Raw genomic sequence first — 17,674 nt, forward strand, 5'->3', positions numbered from 1 at the left:
TATATGCATAACCATACACACACTTATGAATATGACTTTTGGCACTGTGAGTTACAGCCAAGCATTTTATCTAAAGAAGACAACCAACCAATAGCACCAACCAATATAGTATTGCCATAGTATTGTCTTCAGCTCTCAATTGCATGCTTGTTGCTCCATGGTAAACCCAATGATGCCCGCATGCCACTGCTGGTGGTCACATGACACACCTAGCTTAACTGTTACTTGCTGGTTCAGACCAACCGCCGTTTGGACAGTGAGTAGGAGAGAATAGGAGTTTTTGATCAGCGATTGCTAAATTTATCCAAACCGTGAGTAAAAATAAAAAACCGTATAGGAGGAGTAGTATAGGAGTAAAGAACAACATGGATTTGAGTGAGAGAAGGAGATGTCCGGCTGGACAGGTAGTGAAAAGCTGCATAGAAGGTAAGACCAACAAGGATTGGATCAAGGAGTCAGGAGAAAGAAAATCAGATGCAGCAAATGATAAAAAGATTTGCAGAAATGCACAGACAAGTCTGGATAGGAGCATTAAAAGGAGATGGAGAGTAGAGAAACAGACAGAAAATAAAGAGAAGACCATTAAAAGGATAAAAATGAAAAAAGACAGATTGAAAAAGAAAGCCAGGCAGAGAAAACCAGTGAAGATGAGAAGATTAAAAGGAGAAGATTTGAAGGAGGAGATATAGAAAAGGAAAGCCAGGCAGAGAAGAAGACCAATGAAGATAAAATGATTAAAAGGAGAAGATTTGAAGAAGGAGAGATAGAAAAGAAAAGCCAAGTAGAGAAGAAAACTAGTGAAGGTAAGAGCATTAAAAAGAGAGCAGTTGAAGAAGGACAGTTACAAAAGGAAAGACAAGCAAAGAAAAAGTCTAGTAAGCTTGAGAGAATTAAAACAAGTCAGGTTGCTAAAGACGATAAAAAAATCAAAGAAGACAACAGTAAAGAAAGAAATTTAGAGCAAAATGAAGGGAATAGCGGAAGATCAAGACCAGAAGACCTATTAGAAGGTAAGGAAAAGACATTACCCTTGTTGTATGTATTTAATAGAGGCATATACTGTAGGTACATAATCACTGAATGTGAAATTACTCAGTGCCGTTATAAGCACTTTTGCTAAGCCCCTATCATATTACAAGCATGGGACCTGTTATCCAGAATGCTTGGGACCTGGGGTTTTTTCCGGGTAAAGGGTCTTTTGGTATTTTGGATCTCTACACCATGTCTACTAAAAAATTATTTAAACATGAATTAAACCCTATATGATTGTTTTGGGTCAAAAAAAGATTAATTACATCTTAGTTGGGTTACCTTTACCTTTATTTTTTTAAAATATAAATTATTTGATTCAAATGTCTATGGGGGATGGCCATACAGTGATTCAGAGCTTTCTGGATAATGAATTTGTGGATAACTTATCCTATACCTGTATTATCCATTAGGATGAACATACACATTTCTTTAATTCCTAGCTGAAATTGAATCTAAGTCCCCAGCACTATAACTGTTGTCCCACCATTAATAGTATATGGGCTATTGTAAATTGAAAAAGTGCTTATAATAGCAGGCTGCGCAATTTTACATTGTACTTATGTACATATTATGTCCCCTTCAACCTATCCCCTCACTTGCTAACAAACAGCAAACTCAACTGCTAATTTCCCTATATAACTTGTGCTGGAAAATTCCCATTGATCCTTTATGCAACACTGACAAACGTAGGCACATCCATTTCTGGATAAAGAGAGAACGGCACGACTCCATTTTGGGCCCTGTGAACAAATTTGGAGAAAGTAGAAAAAACATGGCACTTTGCAGTACAGCTGTTTTCTACAATTTGCCCCTCACATTTGTAAATGAGCCGTTGGGTCATAAAATGAGGTTGCGAGTGGCCATACATATAAGTGGGTAGGTATCACCTTCTCAATTATATGTTATAAATAAGTACCTCCCAAGAAACCATTTATACATTTAAAAAATACATTTAAAATACATGTAAAAAGTTTTTTTGATTTTCATATGTATGTTTGTTTTTTAACATATACTATTATGTACATTTTATAAGTTTTTCACTAAAAAAATTGAAAACTGCAGCAAAATTAGCCAAATGGCGAAAAATTTGCAAAATGCATTACAGTCTATGGGTCACAGCGACTTTTTGTTAGCAAAGTATACTCTAGTCCAAATGGGTGTTTTTTCTCACTCCAAGTGCATTGTCAATGGGTGTTTTTTCTTACTTTAAATCCATTAAAGCCAATGGGCTTTTTTTCAAGTTTTTTCTCACTCCAAATGCATTGCAGTGAATGGACGTTTTTTATGATTAATTTTTTCGTGGCAGATTTTTGCTGCAGTTTCTTGAAAAATCCACCATTGGCAAAATTTCATTACAAATCCATGTGTGTTTAAAAAATTGGCTTATCACTACAGTTTGTGGTGTGATCTGTTAATGGAATTTTTTTCTCTTTAACAAGGTGGAAGCATACAGAAGAGACCCCGTCTGGACATTGAAAGACCTGCTCCCCTGGATAGTAACAACTACAAGTTCCACACTGTACTGGGACAAGGAGGCTTTGGCCAGGTAAGTGAAGGATTTCCCAAGTCATGAAGCATGTTTGCATAGCAAGTTACATTGTTTCTGTCTCTATGAGAGACCCCATGATATGAATCTCTTTTCTTATTTTTATTAGGTGATGTTGGCTTCTTTTAGACCAAATAAACAACTGGTGGCAATTAAGATCTTGAAGAAACAGAAGAACGACTGCTATTCCATCGCTAAAGAAGCTCGTGTATTGAAGATCAGCAGAGAATGTGCATTTTTATGCCAATCTCATGCAACTTTTCAGTCAGAGGTAAAGCATACTGATCCTTATGCACAATAACAGGTTAAAACAGCACTTTGTATGTGTCTCTGAGATTTAATTCTTGGAACTCCCAGTCCTTATTTTCATCTAGTACTAACAGCATAATCTACTTGGTCATTGTCAAAATATTCTTGTTGGTATAGAGTGGTGGTACCTTCATGGGGTGTATTACAGGGGTACTTATTTAACATTTAAATATGTTAAACAAAACCTATTGATTGACTCACTTCCTGAAATGCACCCACACAGCTCCCAATACTGCCCTATTTGCCCTGTTAATGTTGATGCAGTTGGGGAGGGGGTATGAGATCATTGCAGGGGGCCCAAGTTACATAGATGGTTTTGTTCCCCTTAAACAAGTCCCTTTAGCCCTTCTTTTAACCAGCTCTATTTCTGTATAGTAATGTCTCATGTCTCACATTCTTCTAACCTGCACTTACCAGCTTGAAGCCTTCTTTGTCCTGGAGTATGCCAGTGGGAAATCTTTATGGCAAATGATTATGCGTGAAGGAGGTCTGCCAATGTCGACAATCATGTTCTACACAGCAGAGATGGTGGTTGCCCTCCAGTTCCTGCATTCTAAGGGAATCATTCATCGGTCAGTAAAATCTCAGTGTATTGTGTTTGTGTTCTTTAACACTTGTAAAGTTCTTTGAGGTCAGCTAATAAAATACAGTTTGTCTGGGGGGGATTAGATGCGGCTACTTATCAACTATAAGTTGCAATCGTGTAGAACACTCTATTATGCCCTCAATCAATCAAGAGCAGTGGCACACAGTGGGCTTTGTTGTACGCTTAATTTAAATTAGTTTATCACCTTCTTTTGTGGTTAATTTAATTGAGGTAATTTTTAACAACAATTAACTTTCTTAAATAGAAGGGAATGAAATATGTGATCGCATTTAACTTACAAAGACTTCACTTATGTGATAAAGCTTGACCTCTTTCCCAGAATTCTTTCTATATTTTTCTGAAAGTAAATTGTTCTTATGTTTAACCTACAGTGATCTGAAGCCAGACAACATATTAGTGGATAAAGACGGCCACATAAAGATCTGCGACTTTGGCATTGCAGAAGAGAACATCTTTGGCCAGAGGAAGACCTACGGCTTAGCAGGAACCCCTGGATATCGGGCACCAGAGGTAACATAATTTGTTGTAAAATATTTACAATATATGCATAGTAGCATATATAATAGAAAGGTGTGTATCAAAAAAAAATGAGAGAATAGTATCAACATCTTTGATGATCCCATTCCCATCTATCCCAATCTATCACCTAACAAATTCTGGCACAATGCCAATTCAAGCAATTTAGTTTTTTAGAATCTATTAGGGTCTAGTTTAGATGTTATAATTTTCACTGATCTGAACCCAATGTGACCTTTCCATGATTACAGGTATGGGATCCGTTATCCGAAAACCCTGTATCCAGAAAGGTCCAAATTATGGAAATGCTGTCTCCCTTAGACTCCATTGTATCCTATTAATCCAGATTTTTAAAAATGTCCTTTTTCTCTGTAATAATAAATCAGTACCTTGTATTTGATCCAAAATAAGATTTAATTGATCCTTATTGGAAGCAAAACCAGCCTATTGGGTTTATTTCATGTTTATATGATTTCTAGTAGACCTAAGATATGAAGATCCAAATTATGGAAAGATACATTTTGCCGGAAAACCCCAGGTCCTGAGAATTCTGGATAACAGGTCCTATACTTGTATTGAAATGAAAGTGAAACTGTCAGTCCCAATGTTATAACCTTTAAATAGAAAATAGACCAACTTTGTACTATTAACGTTTAAACATGCCATACTTCAATATATTTATTAAAACAACAGGTTAACACTACTTCCCACCTTAAAATCACTGGTGGCTAATATAAGGCACCCCTCCTGCTGCAATTAAACCTTAATTAACACAAAGCATTCTAAATGGCATTCAATACATTTTATACAGCACAGAAATGTCAGTTATAGATACAAAGTCTTATATGGGATCTTAGTATTAATATGTACTTTGTAACTGCAGAACTGTAACTCATCCAGCTGCACAGGCTCCTACAGTGGAAACACATCCCACTAGTAATTCCTGTTGTACATCCAGAACTCCAGTGCAAATATATCCAAAGCTTGTGTGATTCAGTTTGTTAGTTGTCATAGAATGTTAAATTGCAAACTAAATTAAATGCGACACCCCTGGTGTCTTTTTCCCATTCTCATGTGTTCCTCCTAATTACCCGCCAGTGATTTAAGAGGTCAATTAAATTCTTAGGCCTGTTGCTTAATAAATATATTATTTTAATATTGAAGTAAGGCCTGTTTAATTGTTAATATTACATGTAGTTAAAATAACTGAGTCCATCCATTTTCTGATGTAGTTTAGACGTTCCAATATGTTGCAAAAAAGACATCCCAGGTGTTGGGCAATGATCTTGTTGCTGTACTATAAGCAGTGTAATTCCTATTGACAGTCATGAGAAGCAGTTTATAGCAATTCCATGGAGAAAACTGTCAATGTACCCTTGTAATTAACTTTCATTGCTTGGTTATCTTTACTAACACAAATATAAGGCGTAAAGTTGTTTGTTGCTATAATTCGTTTTCATTTTTTTCTTTTCAAAGATTCTATTAAAGGAAGACTACAATACAGCCGTGGATTGGTGGTCTTTTGGGGTGACAATGTATGAAATGGCCACAGGTGAATTGCCATATTCAACATCAGGCAGCATTTTAAGGCAGCGATATATGATTTTGAACAAAACACCAAAATATCCATGTTATATGAGCGAGGAAATGCTGGACCTCCTGCCTAAGGTAAATAGATATACTGGCATACTGCTTATGTGCCTGCCAATAATGCAGGGAGTTACCTAGTATAACATCTGCAAAACTCTAACATATGACCATGTTTCTCTTTAGCTTTTGGAGATTGATAACACCAAACGAATTGGACAGAATGGGAACATCAGGGAGCATCCTTTCTACAGCACTATTAACTGGGATGATCTGGAAAATCGAAGACTGAAGACACCTTTTAAGCCAGAAATGGTAAATAAATGTGATGGAGCAATCAATGTCTTATCAATACTCTTTCATGAAACAGTAGGGCAGAGGTCTTCTGACTTATTATACATGTATGATTTGTATGAAAACATAGTCATAAGCATCACTCTCCCTTTGCATAAGACCCCTGCTATTATTGGGATGGAGGACAGGTCAGTTGCATAAAAACACCAGGCAACTGAGTTCATCCTTTTGTTCCTTGTAGTTAGGAAGCCCTCAGTGACTAATAAGATGTGATAACAAATAACATTTAACCACTAGTGAAATTAATACAAAATTGTGCCGTGTGAAATGTTGTATAAAAGGTTAAGTGCTTTTTCTTTGTTCACAGCCATCTGCGGACGACTTAGATGAATATCCGCTAACATTCTCCCCTCATAGTTGCGATGGAAAGAATTTGAAAGATTTCTCGGAAGTTGATCCCAACTGGAATTGGCAGGAGTAAGGCATTACCTCTGTTCTAACATGGGATACCATCATTATTTGCTGCCTGTAACAACCTGAGGCCTTTAACATCTGTGGCAAGCTGCACCCCTAAACAACCAATCCACCTGTTGTACCAAACCTAAACCATCTCCTGTGAATGTCACCTGGTTCTACCATCAAAGCCAGCACCAGACGGGATCTCTGTCTGTAGCTTCTAAAGGACGGAAAATAGGAAGGTAATATGGTAAGGTTACATCTTGAATGAAAATTGCCAAATAAAACCAGGTTACCCCCACCCTCCCCCAAACATCTGCCTCCCTCCTATTCCCTTACCTGTGATTAACCCCTATCCTAAGTGGCCCACTCCAGTGGCATAACTATAAAGGAAGCAAACCCCATGGCCGCGGGGGGCCCGGATCTACTTCCTTTATACTGTCTCCCTCCTACTCCCTTATCCCTGATTTGCCTCTTTTTTAATCACTAAACCACAACCCAAACTTCTGTCTCTCTCTTTTTCTCTTACCCATGATTGACCCCTTTCCTAAGTGGGTCACACCAACAGCATAACTATAAAGAAAGCAGACCCCATGGCCGCGGGGGGCCCGGATCTACTTCCTTTATACTGTCTCCCTCCTACTCCCTTATCCCTGATTTGCCTCTTTTTTAATCACTAAACCACACCCCAAACTTCAGTCTCTCTCTTATTCTCTTACCCATGATTGACCCCTTTCCTAAGTGGGTCACACCAGCAGCATAACTATAAAGGAAGCAGACCTTCTGGCCGCGGGGGGCCTAGGTCTACTTCCTCTATACTGTCTCCTCCTACTCCCTTTCCTCTGATTTCCTTCATTCATAATCACTACTGAACACCCCAAACATCTGCCTTCCTCTTATTCCCTTACCTGTGATTAACCCCTTTTCTAAACAGTGGTGTAACTATAAAGGAAGCAGACCCCCTGGCCGCGGGGGGCCCAGGTCTACTTCCTCTGTACTTTCTCCCTTCTGCTCCCTTACCCTTGATTTCCCTTCTTCCTAATCTCTAAACAACACCCCAAACTTCTGTTTCTCCCTTATTTCCTTACCTGTGATGGCATAACTATAAAGAAAGCAGACCCTGTGGCCGCGGGGGGCACAGGTCTACTTCCTCTATACTGTGTCCTCCTTTTCCCTTTCCCCTGATTTCCTTATTTACATTTCTCTCAATCCCTTTCCCTATTCCCAGCTTCTTTACCATCCACTTTTAATCCCTCCAGGTTTTCTTCCATACCTTAACCCTAGCACTTCCCATACCCATGCCCTCTTTGTCCTATCCCCAACTTCTCTCCCAACTCTTCTCTGTGAGTGTGTGTGCTCTATGTATTTGTGTGTGTGATTGAGTGTAAGTCAGTTTAGTCATTTGAAATGCTCACCCATTTGTTGAACAGGAGAACACTGAGATATATTTCTTACTATTATCCACTAGTATTTCTAGGTGCGTCTAGAGTCATTTTACTTGCAGTCCATAGCCAGTTCAGAGGTCACTGTATTTGTAGAGCTTGCATTAATAGCGCAGCAGCTGCTGACTGTACTGCAGGTGAAATTGGATTAGAAGCACCTTCAAATGCCCCTGTGTCTATCATTCTTACTGTTCTCCTGTTCAATGAATCAGTTACCAGTGCCAGGATATTTTTATAACCTGTTACTTTCCCAAATGTATGCCAATACTGAACCAACCCATATGCCCTGAAGGTAGCATTGTACTTACTGTACAAAGCTACTGGTTTTAGTAGAATTAGGAAACCATTGATCCAGGGATTATACCGATTGCCATTTTGGAGTCAGGAAGGAATTTTTTCCCCCTTCTGAAGCAAATTAGAAGCTGCTTCAGACAGGGGTTTTTTGCCTTCCTCTGGATCATCTAAAAATTAGGTAGGATTTGTTTCAGCAAAAGGTTGAATTTGGACACCTTTTTTCAACCATAACATCAATGCCACACCTGGCTGAGAAAGCTCCCATTCACTCCATGGTATAAGTGCAGTGACAGTCATGGAACAGATTTTGGTGTGAAAATGTATATTTATGCTTCTCTGCACCAAAATCCACTCCGTGTGTATCAATGCACTTACACCATGGAGCAAATGGGAGCGGATCTGCTTTTTCACAGCCTGGTGTGGCATTAGCCTCACTACTAAGTAACTGTGTCAGTGCACATAAGATAATTAAAATCACCATTAGAATATAAATTAAACCAACTAAAACAAAATCTCCTAAAAACAAAAGGGGTACTAAAATGAATCAAATAGGAGGGGGTTCAGTGCTGGCTTTTTCAAGCCGGCAATCGGCTACATATGAATCTAGGATTAGGGACTATTCCAGCAAACCACAGCAATTATATTAACTTTAATATACCAATAGCTCACTATGTGATTTGCTTTAATATGCATGTATGTTGTATGGCTTTGTGAGACGTATGAGCATTGTAAAAACAAACCCAAAATATCTAGTTCTGTGTCAGTATCTAGTTCTTTGATCAGCTAAATAGGGACATCATTAGTCATTCACCAGTATTTATAATCTAAAATCCTTACTGGTTAGGGGAGTAGTGCAGCAAACCATATGGTTAGCCAAACAGCAGAGGTATAAATCCCACGTGCTCTATGTGTCTCAATGTGATTTTACAAAATAGTCAATGTATGTGTGATGAAAGTCAGTTTTGTGTCTGAATGTGAACTTAAAAAATCCCAGTGAAGAGCTTTAGGGACTAAATAGGGAATCATTGCAGCAAGTCATATGGTCAGCAAATCAGTGAGGATTTCATCCTCCTTTTGCCTATGATCACCAGCTGATTTGCTCCAACAAATAAAATTAGCTAGCGTATGTTTGAATGAAATCCAATATGTGTATGTGGGAATATTTAGCTTGTGCCTCTCAGTCATTACTGAGGAGGAAAGGTCCCATGACGGTTTGTCACTCAGTGCTGGACCAGCTAGGGAACTATTGCAGCAAATTATAGGGTGAGCCATTTGCTGCAATAAATGGACAGTAACAAGAGTTGAAGCCTTGACGTGGCGTTACTGCTCACATGGGTAACCATGTGCCAATTCAACCATTTATGAGGCTGTGATAGTGATTGTGGAGTATATTTAGTATTTAGACTATTGAACAATTCTTCATTTTACTGAAAAACGAATCTTACGCTTACATTTTGTTTTCTAAGCTATTTTTATTTTAACTGAATCTATGTAGAAAAAAAGGAAATATACAGTTTGGAAAGTTATTCAGTTCCCACACTTTAATATTCTGTAAAGTTGTCTTTTGGCACAATAACAGATTGAAGCACTTAAGTAAGCATATACCAGCAGGAGACTTGGACTGCCAACAAAAGGGACTGGGCTTCCTACATAAGGTGGGAGGCTGGTTAGGGTCAGAGTTTTGGAGGATGAGGGGATGGGATTGAAGGATCAAGGTATTTCCAGGTGGGATTGAACCCTAATTGTAGGGCAATTATTACAGGAAAATTAAACCTAAACTCATTAGGAGTGGCAAAACTTGAAGTACCCCTGTTTTATGACAATCTGTAAGTTTTTCTCTGAATTGACAAGTTTAACTTTCTATATATGCCGCAACCTTTTTTCCAGATTTAGACTTCTGCCTGCACAGTAGAGTAAAATCAGTCTTTCCTGATGAAAAGCAGCTCTTTAGGAAGGACCAATTCCGTCATTGCTGCACTCTGCTTATAGGGAGTGGAACCAAATGGAGCATTTCTGATTGGTTTGTCATTGATAGCATGTCCCGTGGATAGAGTGTTTCCTACTCTATTTTTGGGACATTTTTACTACCTGTTTTCTTAGTATTTCATTGAGCCAGTTAACAAACAGAATCAATTTCTAGGCAACTACAAGAAACAGCTGCTAATCTGCAGGTTTAATATAAAAGCCTTCATGAACTTCTTCCTCTGATTCTACCAAAATATTTATACAACCATTCACTATTAAATTCAAGTTATATAAATTAATTGAAATCAATCTGGACCAATCTGTGTTTGGAGCTTATTAATGGTATTCACAACAAATATGTATAAAAATAATTTGCTGACCTCAAAGCAAGTGTCAAATTGTGATAATGAACGGTCAAAACACAACACTCTACTTTTCTTGCCTCTCTTTCATTACTAGCTTCATATTAGGGGTGGGTTGATTATTACAGTAGTTAAAGGGGTTTTTCACCTTTAACTTTTAGTATGATTTAGAGAGTGATATTCTGAGACAATCTGCAATTGGTTTTGAGTTTTTAGTATTTCTTGTTTCTTGAGTTATTTAGCTTTTTATTTAGCTTTTTATTTAGCAACCTCCAGTTTGCAATTTCAGTAATCTGGTTGCTAGGGTCAAAACTACCATAGCAACCATGCACTGATTTGAATAAGACACTGGAATATGAACAGGAGATGGCCTGAATGGAAACATGAGTAATAAAAAGCAGCAATAACAACTAGAAAGGGAACTTCATGTTGGTTTGAAAAACATGCAAAGTTTGCATTAATATTTAAAGAATGGCAGGAGTTTAAATTTAAACCAATGAAAGTCTATAGGTTAGATCTGATTGGCAGTTGTTGGCTCCGCCCACTTTTCTAACCTTGAAACCGTAGTCACCCAGTGAGTGACTGTGCAAAGTTTGGGAACCCAGGCACAAATAATGTGAGAATGGGAGTGTTTTAAATGTAAAACAAGGAAATTCAATGGATGAAATCTGATTGGCTGTTAGTGGCTTTGTCCACTTTTACTAACCTTGACCTGCAGTCCACCAGTGACCAACCGTGAATAGTTTGGGGACCCTGGTGTTAATACTGTAAAAATGGCAGCAGGTTCAATTCCCCCATTGAAAGTTAATGGGTGAAATCTGAATTGCTGTTTATAGCTCCACCCACTTTGGGGCATCCAACAAAAATAATCTTTTCATTCAGGTTGACCCCATGACTATGTGATTCCAGTTTGGCGAGTGTAGCTTCAAAGCTGTAACACTGGCAGCAGTTTAAATTTCTCCATTAAAGTTAATGGGTGAAATTGGATTGGCTGTTGTTGGCTCCTCCCACTTTGGGTCACTGTTTCTTTCGAGGGGACCCCATGATTATGTGATTCAAGTTTGGTGAGTTTAGCGTCAAAGCTGTAAGAGTGGCAGCAGCAAATTGGGGTGTTCTAAGTGGCTGAAAATATACAAAATAAACAAATTGTTTAACCAGTATCTACTGCATTTGAGAAGGTTTTATATGAGCTTACGGCTGTAACCGTTGGGCCCGGCTGCACATGCCCCAGACCTTCAGCAAGAGGAGTCAAACACCAGAAAAACTTCAAAAGAGGCTGGCACAAGCCTGGACCCACGAGGTAGTAAAGCCGGAGTCAAGTTGTAAAAGAGTTAAAAAAGCTTAAATTTTATTTTCCATAATTAAGAAAACAGCCCTGACGCGTTTCGTGTCTACCAGGGACACTTACTCATAGGCTAAACATGAAACAATTCATTATTCTCTATAGACTGTTGTACACAGCTGATAGACACGTACATAGAGAATAATGAATGTGGCAGAAGCAGGAATGAGGTGAGTGTAGCGCAAGACTTGGAGTCCAGGCCCTTGGGGCGCTACAGTCGGGCAGGATAATATTATGGGATGTGTATTTCATGGGGACCTGTCAAAATAATGATTAACCCAATAGTGATGCAGTATTGGAAATAACGAAATGCTAAGGGGTTCTATGTAGGGTAGGGGGGTAGAGTTTGTTTTTAAAGTTTAAATAATTCTTTTAGTAGACTTAGGGCTAGTCCACACGGGGAGATAGCGACGCGTTTGCGGTCGCGGCGACAAAGCGCCGCGATAGTCGCCGCGACCGGCGCAGGCGACAGTTTTGTATGGGCGCCTATGTAAAAACGCCTGTGCTAACCACACGAGGCGATGCGCTTTTCAACAGTCGCCTGAAAAAGCCTGGCGAGGCATTTTCAGGCGACTGTTGAAAAGCGCATCGCCTCGTGTGGTTAGCACAGGCGTTTTTACATAGGCGCCCATACAAAACTGTCGCCTGCGCCGGTCGCGGCGACTGTCGCGGCGCTTTGTCGCCGCGACCGCAAACGCGTCGCTATCTCCCCGTGTGGAATAGCCCTTAAGGTATGGAGATCCACAGAAAGAACCCTTATCTGGAAAACCCCAGGTCCTGAGCATTCTGGATAGCAGGTCCCATACTTGCACTATATATTGGGTGGTCAGCTGGTATTGTCTTTGGAAGTACTAGCCTCCATTCTCTGCCTGCCAATAAAGCTTAATAATATTCCTTGTCATTTGTACATTTTTAATAGCATAGTTTTGCTTTTATAATGCCTTTACTTGAAAAGTTTCAACCAGGTTTTTTAAGGTTCAGCAAATAAATTCATAAAGGTTATTCTGTCTATCATTTTTCAACACGGCAATCTACAATTTCCCCATAACAAAAATCACAGTTAATATAGAATGTTCAGGGGCGCTCAGGCGAGTTGAGAAACTTGTCTCAGGCGGCAGCACCCGCTGGTTGCCAGGGGCAGCAAATTAGCTTTAAGAGCCAAATTCCCATTTTTCAACCAGGAAATTCTGCTCCTTTAGTGCAGCGAGTGCAACTGCGCTCTTTGCACTAGTGACATGGACCCCCCGACCCCCTCCGCTGCTGAAAAGGTGAGTGCCGTGGGGAGGGGCGGCAGAACAAAATGGCCTGGATCACCCCTGAGAATGTTGATCTAGACTTCCATGTAGTTTAGCTCTTACGGAGAGACACTACATTAGCAGTGGAATGGGGACCCAAATAACTACCGTGTCTAGGGCTATTCTGTTGTCTTATGAATTAAATTGACAATTTCACTGATTAAGACCAGTAATTAAGAATACAATTTCAGGTTCCACTGTAATTCAGTAAAATTCCCATGGTTGAAGTGCTCAGTGTAGAATTAAACAATACCTCATACCTCATTAGTGAATGCAATGTCACTTGCAATTTTCAAACCTGCATTATAAGAAAAGACGTTTCTGGGCACCCGATAGATTGCTCAGTACTTAAAAGGAAGAAATGCAGGAAATGTACATAAGATGTGAAATATGTTTTATACATTTTGTTATGAAACCTTATAATGTGGACCAGGTGTTGTAAGAACCCCATCAATCATCAAAAATGCACCTAATGGTTCACCATATTGCAGGACATGTAAGCACGAGTGTGTTTATAAAAATCCAAATTTATTTAGAATTTTCCAATAAAATCATTGCATGAGGACAGACAAATAAAGCAGGCAGTGGAGATCAAGGCTTAACGCGTTTCGTGACTGTGCTAGTCACTTCCTCAGAAGCCAGTGCGCCCTCTGCCGAAATAACACCTTTATAGTCACATATATAAAAGGATTGGTCTAAAGGCTGTTATACACAGTCACATAAAGCGATAGTAGTCATGATAAATACTGTGGATATTGTAAAATTAATTATTATCGTTGTACCATACCCTAATTAATATGTAATAAAACAGCAATATTTATTGCGGCAGTGAACAATTTTAAACATACTAAATGGAGTTATAGATATTGCTATAAATACAATATAAATGGGGGCGTGGCCTGCATGGCGTTCGAGTAGGCAGCACACTAAGAGAGCTCCGTGAGGGCCGTCTAAACCCTGCATTACCCTGACCTGGGCTCAGCCTGAAATTGCTGCCGGACCAGGCCACCGTCTTTTGTGGACTGCTGCTGGAGTCGGATGGTGCGGAGAGGTAGAGCTAAGCGAGCCGCAATGGTTAGAACGCAGCAACAGCAGGCCGCGAGCTCCCAAGATGGCGCCGGTGAGAGCGCACCACGAGCCGCACAGCCGGAGGCAGAAGGGAGAAGTGAAGGGGCTGCTCAAAAGTTGGCGCAATTTGCCCGGACTCCCTCACCTGCCACTAAACCTCCAGGTATGTCGTCTGGGGTGCACGACCCTGCGCTGCAAGCTGGGGAAGGGAGAGAGGGGGCCCCGTCAACCTCACTAGAACCCCTCGCAGTGCCCACTGAACCAACGCTGACTGATGTCCTCCACACTATCACAGCGAATCATGCAGCACTTGTTGGCAAGATGGACGAACTAAAAACTGACTTTGCTATACTTAAGCACGACGTGCAAAAGATCAGGGAAAGAACGGGTGAGGTGGAAAGGAGGGTTGGCGACCTGGAGGATGTTGCTGCGCCACTCCCGGCCCGCATTACTGCTACCGAGAATCAAATTGCACAACTGGAACAAAAGGCGGATGATCTTGAAAATCGCCTGAGGCGCAATAACATACGCATTTTGGGCCTGCCTGAGAGAGTGGAGGCACCAACACTGAGAAATTTGTGGAACAATGGCTGACTAACAAGTTGGGCAAGCGGCCTTCTCTGTGGCCTTTACTGTGGAACGGGGCGCACCGGATCCCAGGGAAGCAGCCGCCTCCTGGAGCACCTCCCAGACCCTTAATCGCACGTCTCCTTAATTACCGGGACAGGGATGCTGCACTGACTGAAGCGAGAAAAGCGGGCGAAATTATGCACGAAAATCACAGAATATCCATCTATCCTGATTTTTCTACGGAAGTGAGGAAGCAAAGAGCCAAATTTACGGAGGTGAAGGCGAAACTGCGACAAAGGCAGATCCCATATGCCATGATCTTCCCTGCTCGCCTGAGGATCACTGACGACGGAAGAACACATTTTTTTTCTTCACCAGACGACGCATTTTCTTGGCTGGAAGCACGGCAGCATAGAGCAAGGCAGCGCGATTGATTTGAAGGAACTCAAAGTTGGGCTATGTTTCCGCAAGGTCAGCGCTGTCTTTCTCCGGTTTTTTACCTGTCAGAGTTATGTCGGTCTGCGCTGTGTCACTCCAGTGAGGTCTTACACCTGGGACTGCCTTATACGAACTCCTTGTGACGACTCTCTGGACAGGTAACGTTTGCAGTGTGAAGGGACAATACTTGTTGGGACTGGCAATCTGATAGCTCTATTGCCCTAAGTACTATTTTATCATCAGGCTCTCACGGTTTAGTCACTCAAACCTTTGTAGTCACTAACCCCTACATCAGTTTAATCCAAGTTGTACTTTTTGGGTATACAAACTCACCCTACCGAGAGTATGGAGTGGGTGGGGAGGGGGGGGAAATGGTTATGGGTGTTTGCTTGTTTTTGTTATGGTGTCTTCTCTCACACGCCCTTGTCGGATTGCCGCATGGCTAGACTTCTGATGCTACACTGTTGCACACAATTTTTACTTGAAAGTTATGGCTACGGTTAAATTTTTATCGTGGAATGTCAGAGGTCTTGGGGACGCGATCAAGCGGAGACTAGTCCTCGACTTTGCTCGCAGAACCAAACCTCACTTTATTCTGTTGCAGGAAACCCATCTGGTAGGCAGCAAAATACTGGCACTTAAAAAACCATGGATTGGGTCAATGTATCACTCTCTCTACTCCAATTACTCGAGGGGGGTGGCCGTATTGGTCTGCAAATCATGTCCCTTTGTGCTTGAAAAGGTGGTTACGGATAGGTGCGGCAAATATGTGATCCTTCATGGGGCCTTAATGGGACGAAAATTTACATTGGTGAACGTATACATCCCGCCACCCTTTGCAGACGAGGTGTTATACGAGGTAATGGGAAAAACTCTTACTCTCCCCCCATCTCCTATACTTTTGATGGGAGACTTTAACGCTATGCCTAACCCCGAATTAGACAAGCTGCACCCTCCTAAAGTTGGAACTCCAGCATTTAATAAGTGGTGCTCGCTATTTCACCTGGTAGATCTGTGGAGAGTCCGTAACCAGCATGAGAAACAATATACATGTTACTCATCTAGTCATAATAACCTTTCTAGAATAGATCTCGCTTTAGGTTGTGTAGAGACTAACAAAATGGTACAGAGCTTAGAAATCCTCACCAGAGGTATCTCGGATCATTCCCCTCTGCTTCTTGAGTTACGTGTCTCTATGGAACCTGCGGACAGGTTATGGAGACTGAGTCCCTACTGGGTGAATCATGAGCAATTGACTGAACCCATCTGCACTAGTATAGAATCGTTCCTGGCGCTCAATGGAGAGGAGGTTCCCTTAGAGGTAACTTGGGACGCTTTCAAAGCTTTCATGAGAGGTGAATACATTAGCAATATTAAAGCATTAACAAACAGCTTTGCAGCAGACATTGAGGCCAAGACCAGGGAGGTGGTTGCAGCGGAGGCGGAATATGTACTGCATCCTACTGAAGCAAAACATAGGGACTGGCAAAGCAGCCAAAGGTCTTTGTCACTAGCCCAACTGGAACTAATTCAGAAGCGAGCCCTATACCAGAGAGCTAATATCTTTGAACATGGGGATAAAAATGGGAAACTTTTAGCACTGTTAGCCAGGGAAGAAAATGTGTCCATTGCCATCCCGGCTGTAAAGCTTGCTACAGGGGAAACAGTCTCTACGCCAGGGAAATTAATGCTAGGTTTGCACAGTACTATAAAGATCTATATGCTACAAAACTAACCGTTTCCCAACAGGACATTAGGGGTTACCTACAGGGTATTAATTTGCCCAGGCTTGACGAGCACATTTCTGTCTCATTTGCACAGGACATAACGCAGGCCGAAGTGGAAAATGCTATTAATGCCTTTCCCGCTGGGAAGACCTCCGGGGTTAGATGGTATACCAGTGGAGTGGTACAAGAAGCATATTAAACTGATCGCTCCACTTTTAGTACAATTGTTCAATGGGGTGCTGAAGGGGAACCATTTACCGCCATCTATGAGAGAAACGCTAGTGATTCTAATCCCAAAACCAGGGAAAGATCCCACTGAATGCTCGTCCTACAGGCCTATTTCCCTCATTAATGCAGATGCTAAAATTCTGGCGAAAGTTTTGTCTCTTCGTCTGGTAGACCATCTCTCCGTTATTATCTCATCAGATCAAGCGGGGTTTATGCCGGGTAGGGCCACGGATACTAACATTAGGCGTTTGTACACAAATCTGACCATAGAACATGATAATCCGGGGAATAGATTAGTGGCCTCTTTAGATAATGAGAAGGCCTTTGATTCCGTGGAGTGGGACTACCTTTGGGCTACTATGCTTCAAATGGGCATATTCCTCCTAACTTTATAACATGGGGTACAGGAATTGTATTATCTTCCAGTGGCGAGGGGTGCGGACCAATACCAAAAGTATCTCCTCATTTTTCCATTACTAGAGGTACACGGCAGGGGTGCCCCTTGTCCCCACTCCTCTTTGCCATAGCCATGGAACCTATGGCTTGCCGTATTAAACAACAAGTGGCTATTGAGGGGCTGCACATAGGTCCGCTGA

General features: G+C 41.1%; 1 protein-coding gene across 1 annotated transcript; it reads left to right on the forward strand.

Moving 5' to 3' along the window:
* On the forward strand, positions 1–9,372 carry LOC108716606 (protein kinase C delta type). Its single transcript, XM_041584144.1, has 8 exons — positions 1–1,010; positions 2,472–2,578; positions 2,688–2,849; positions 3,305–3,459; positions 3,866–4,004; positions 5,487–5,678; positions 5,784–5,912; positions 6,259–9,372. Exons 1-8 carry the CDS (start codon positions 731–733, stop codon positions 6,370–6,372), a joined length of 1,278 nt encoding a protein of 425 aa, XP_041440078.1. The 5' UTR covers positions 1–730; the 3' UTR covers positions 6,373–9,372.
* Positions 9,373–17,674: the final 8,302 nt, after the last annotated feature.

Source organism: Xenopus laevis, chromosome 2S, assembly GCF_017654675.1.
Source record: "Xenopus laevis strain J_2021 chromosome 2S, Xenopus_laevis_v10.1, whole genome shotgun sequence".
Classification (NCBI taxonomy): Eukaryota; Metazoa; Chordata; class Amphibia; order Anura; family Pipidae; genus Xenopus; species Xenopus laevis.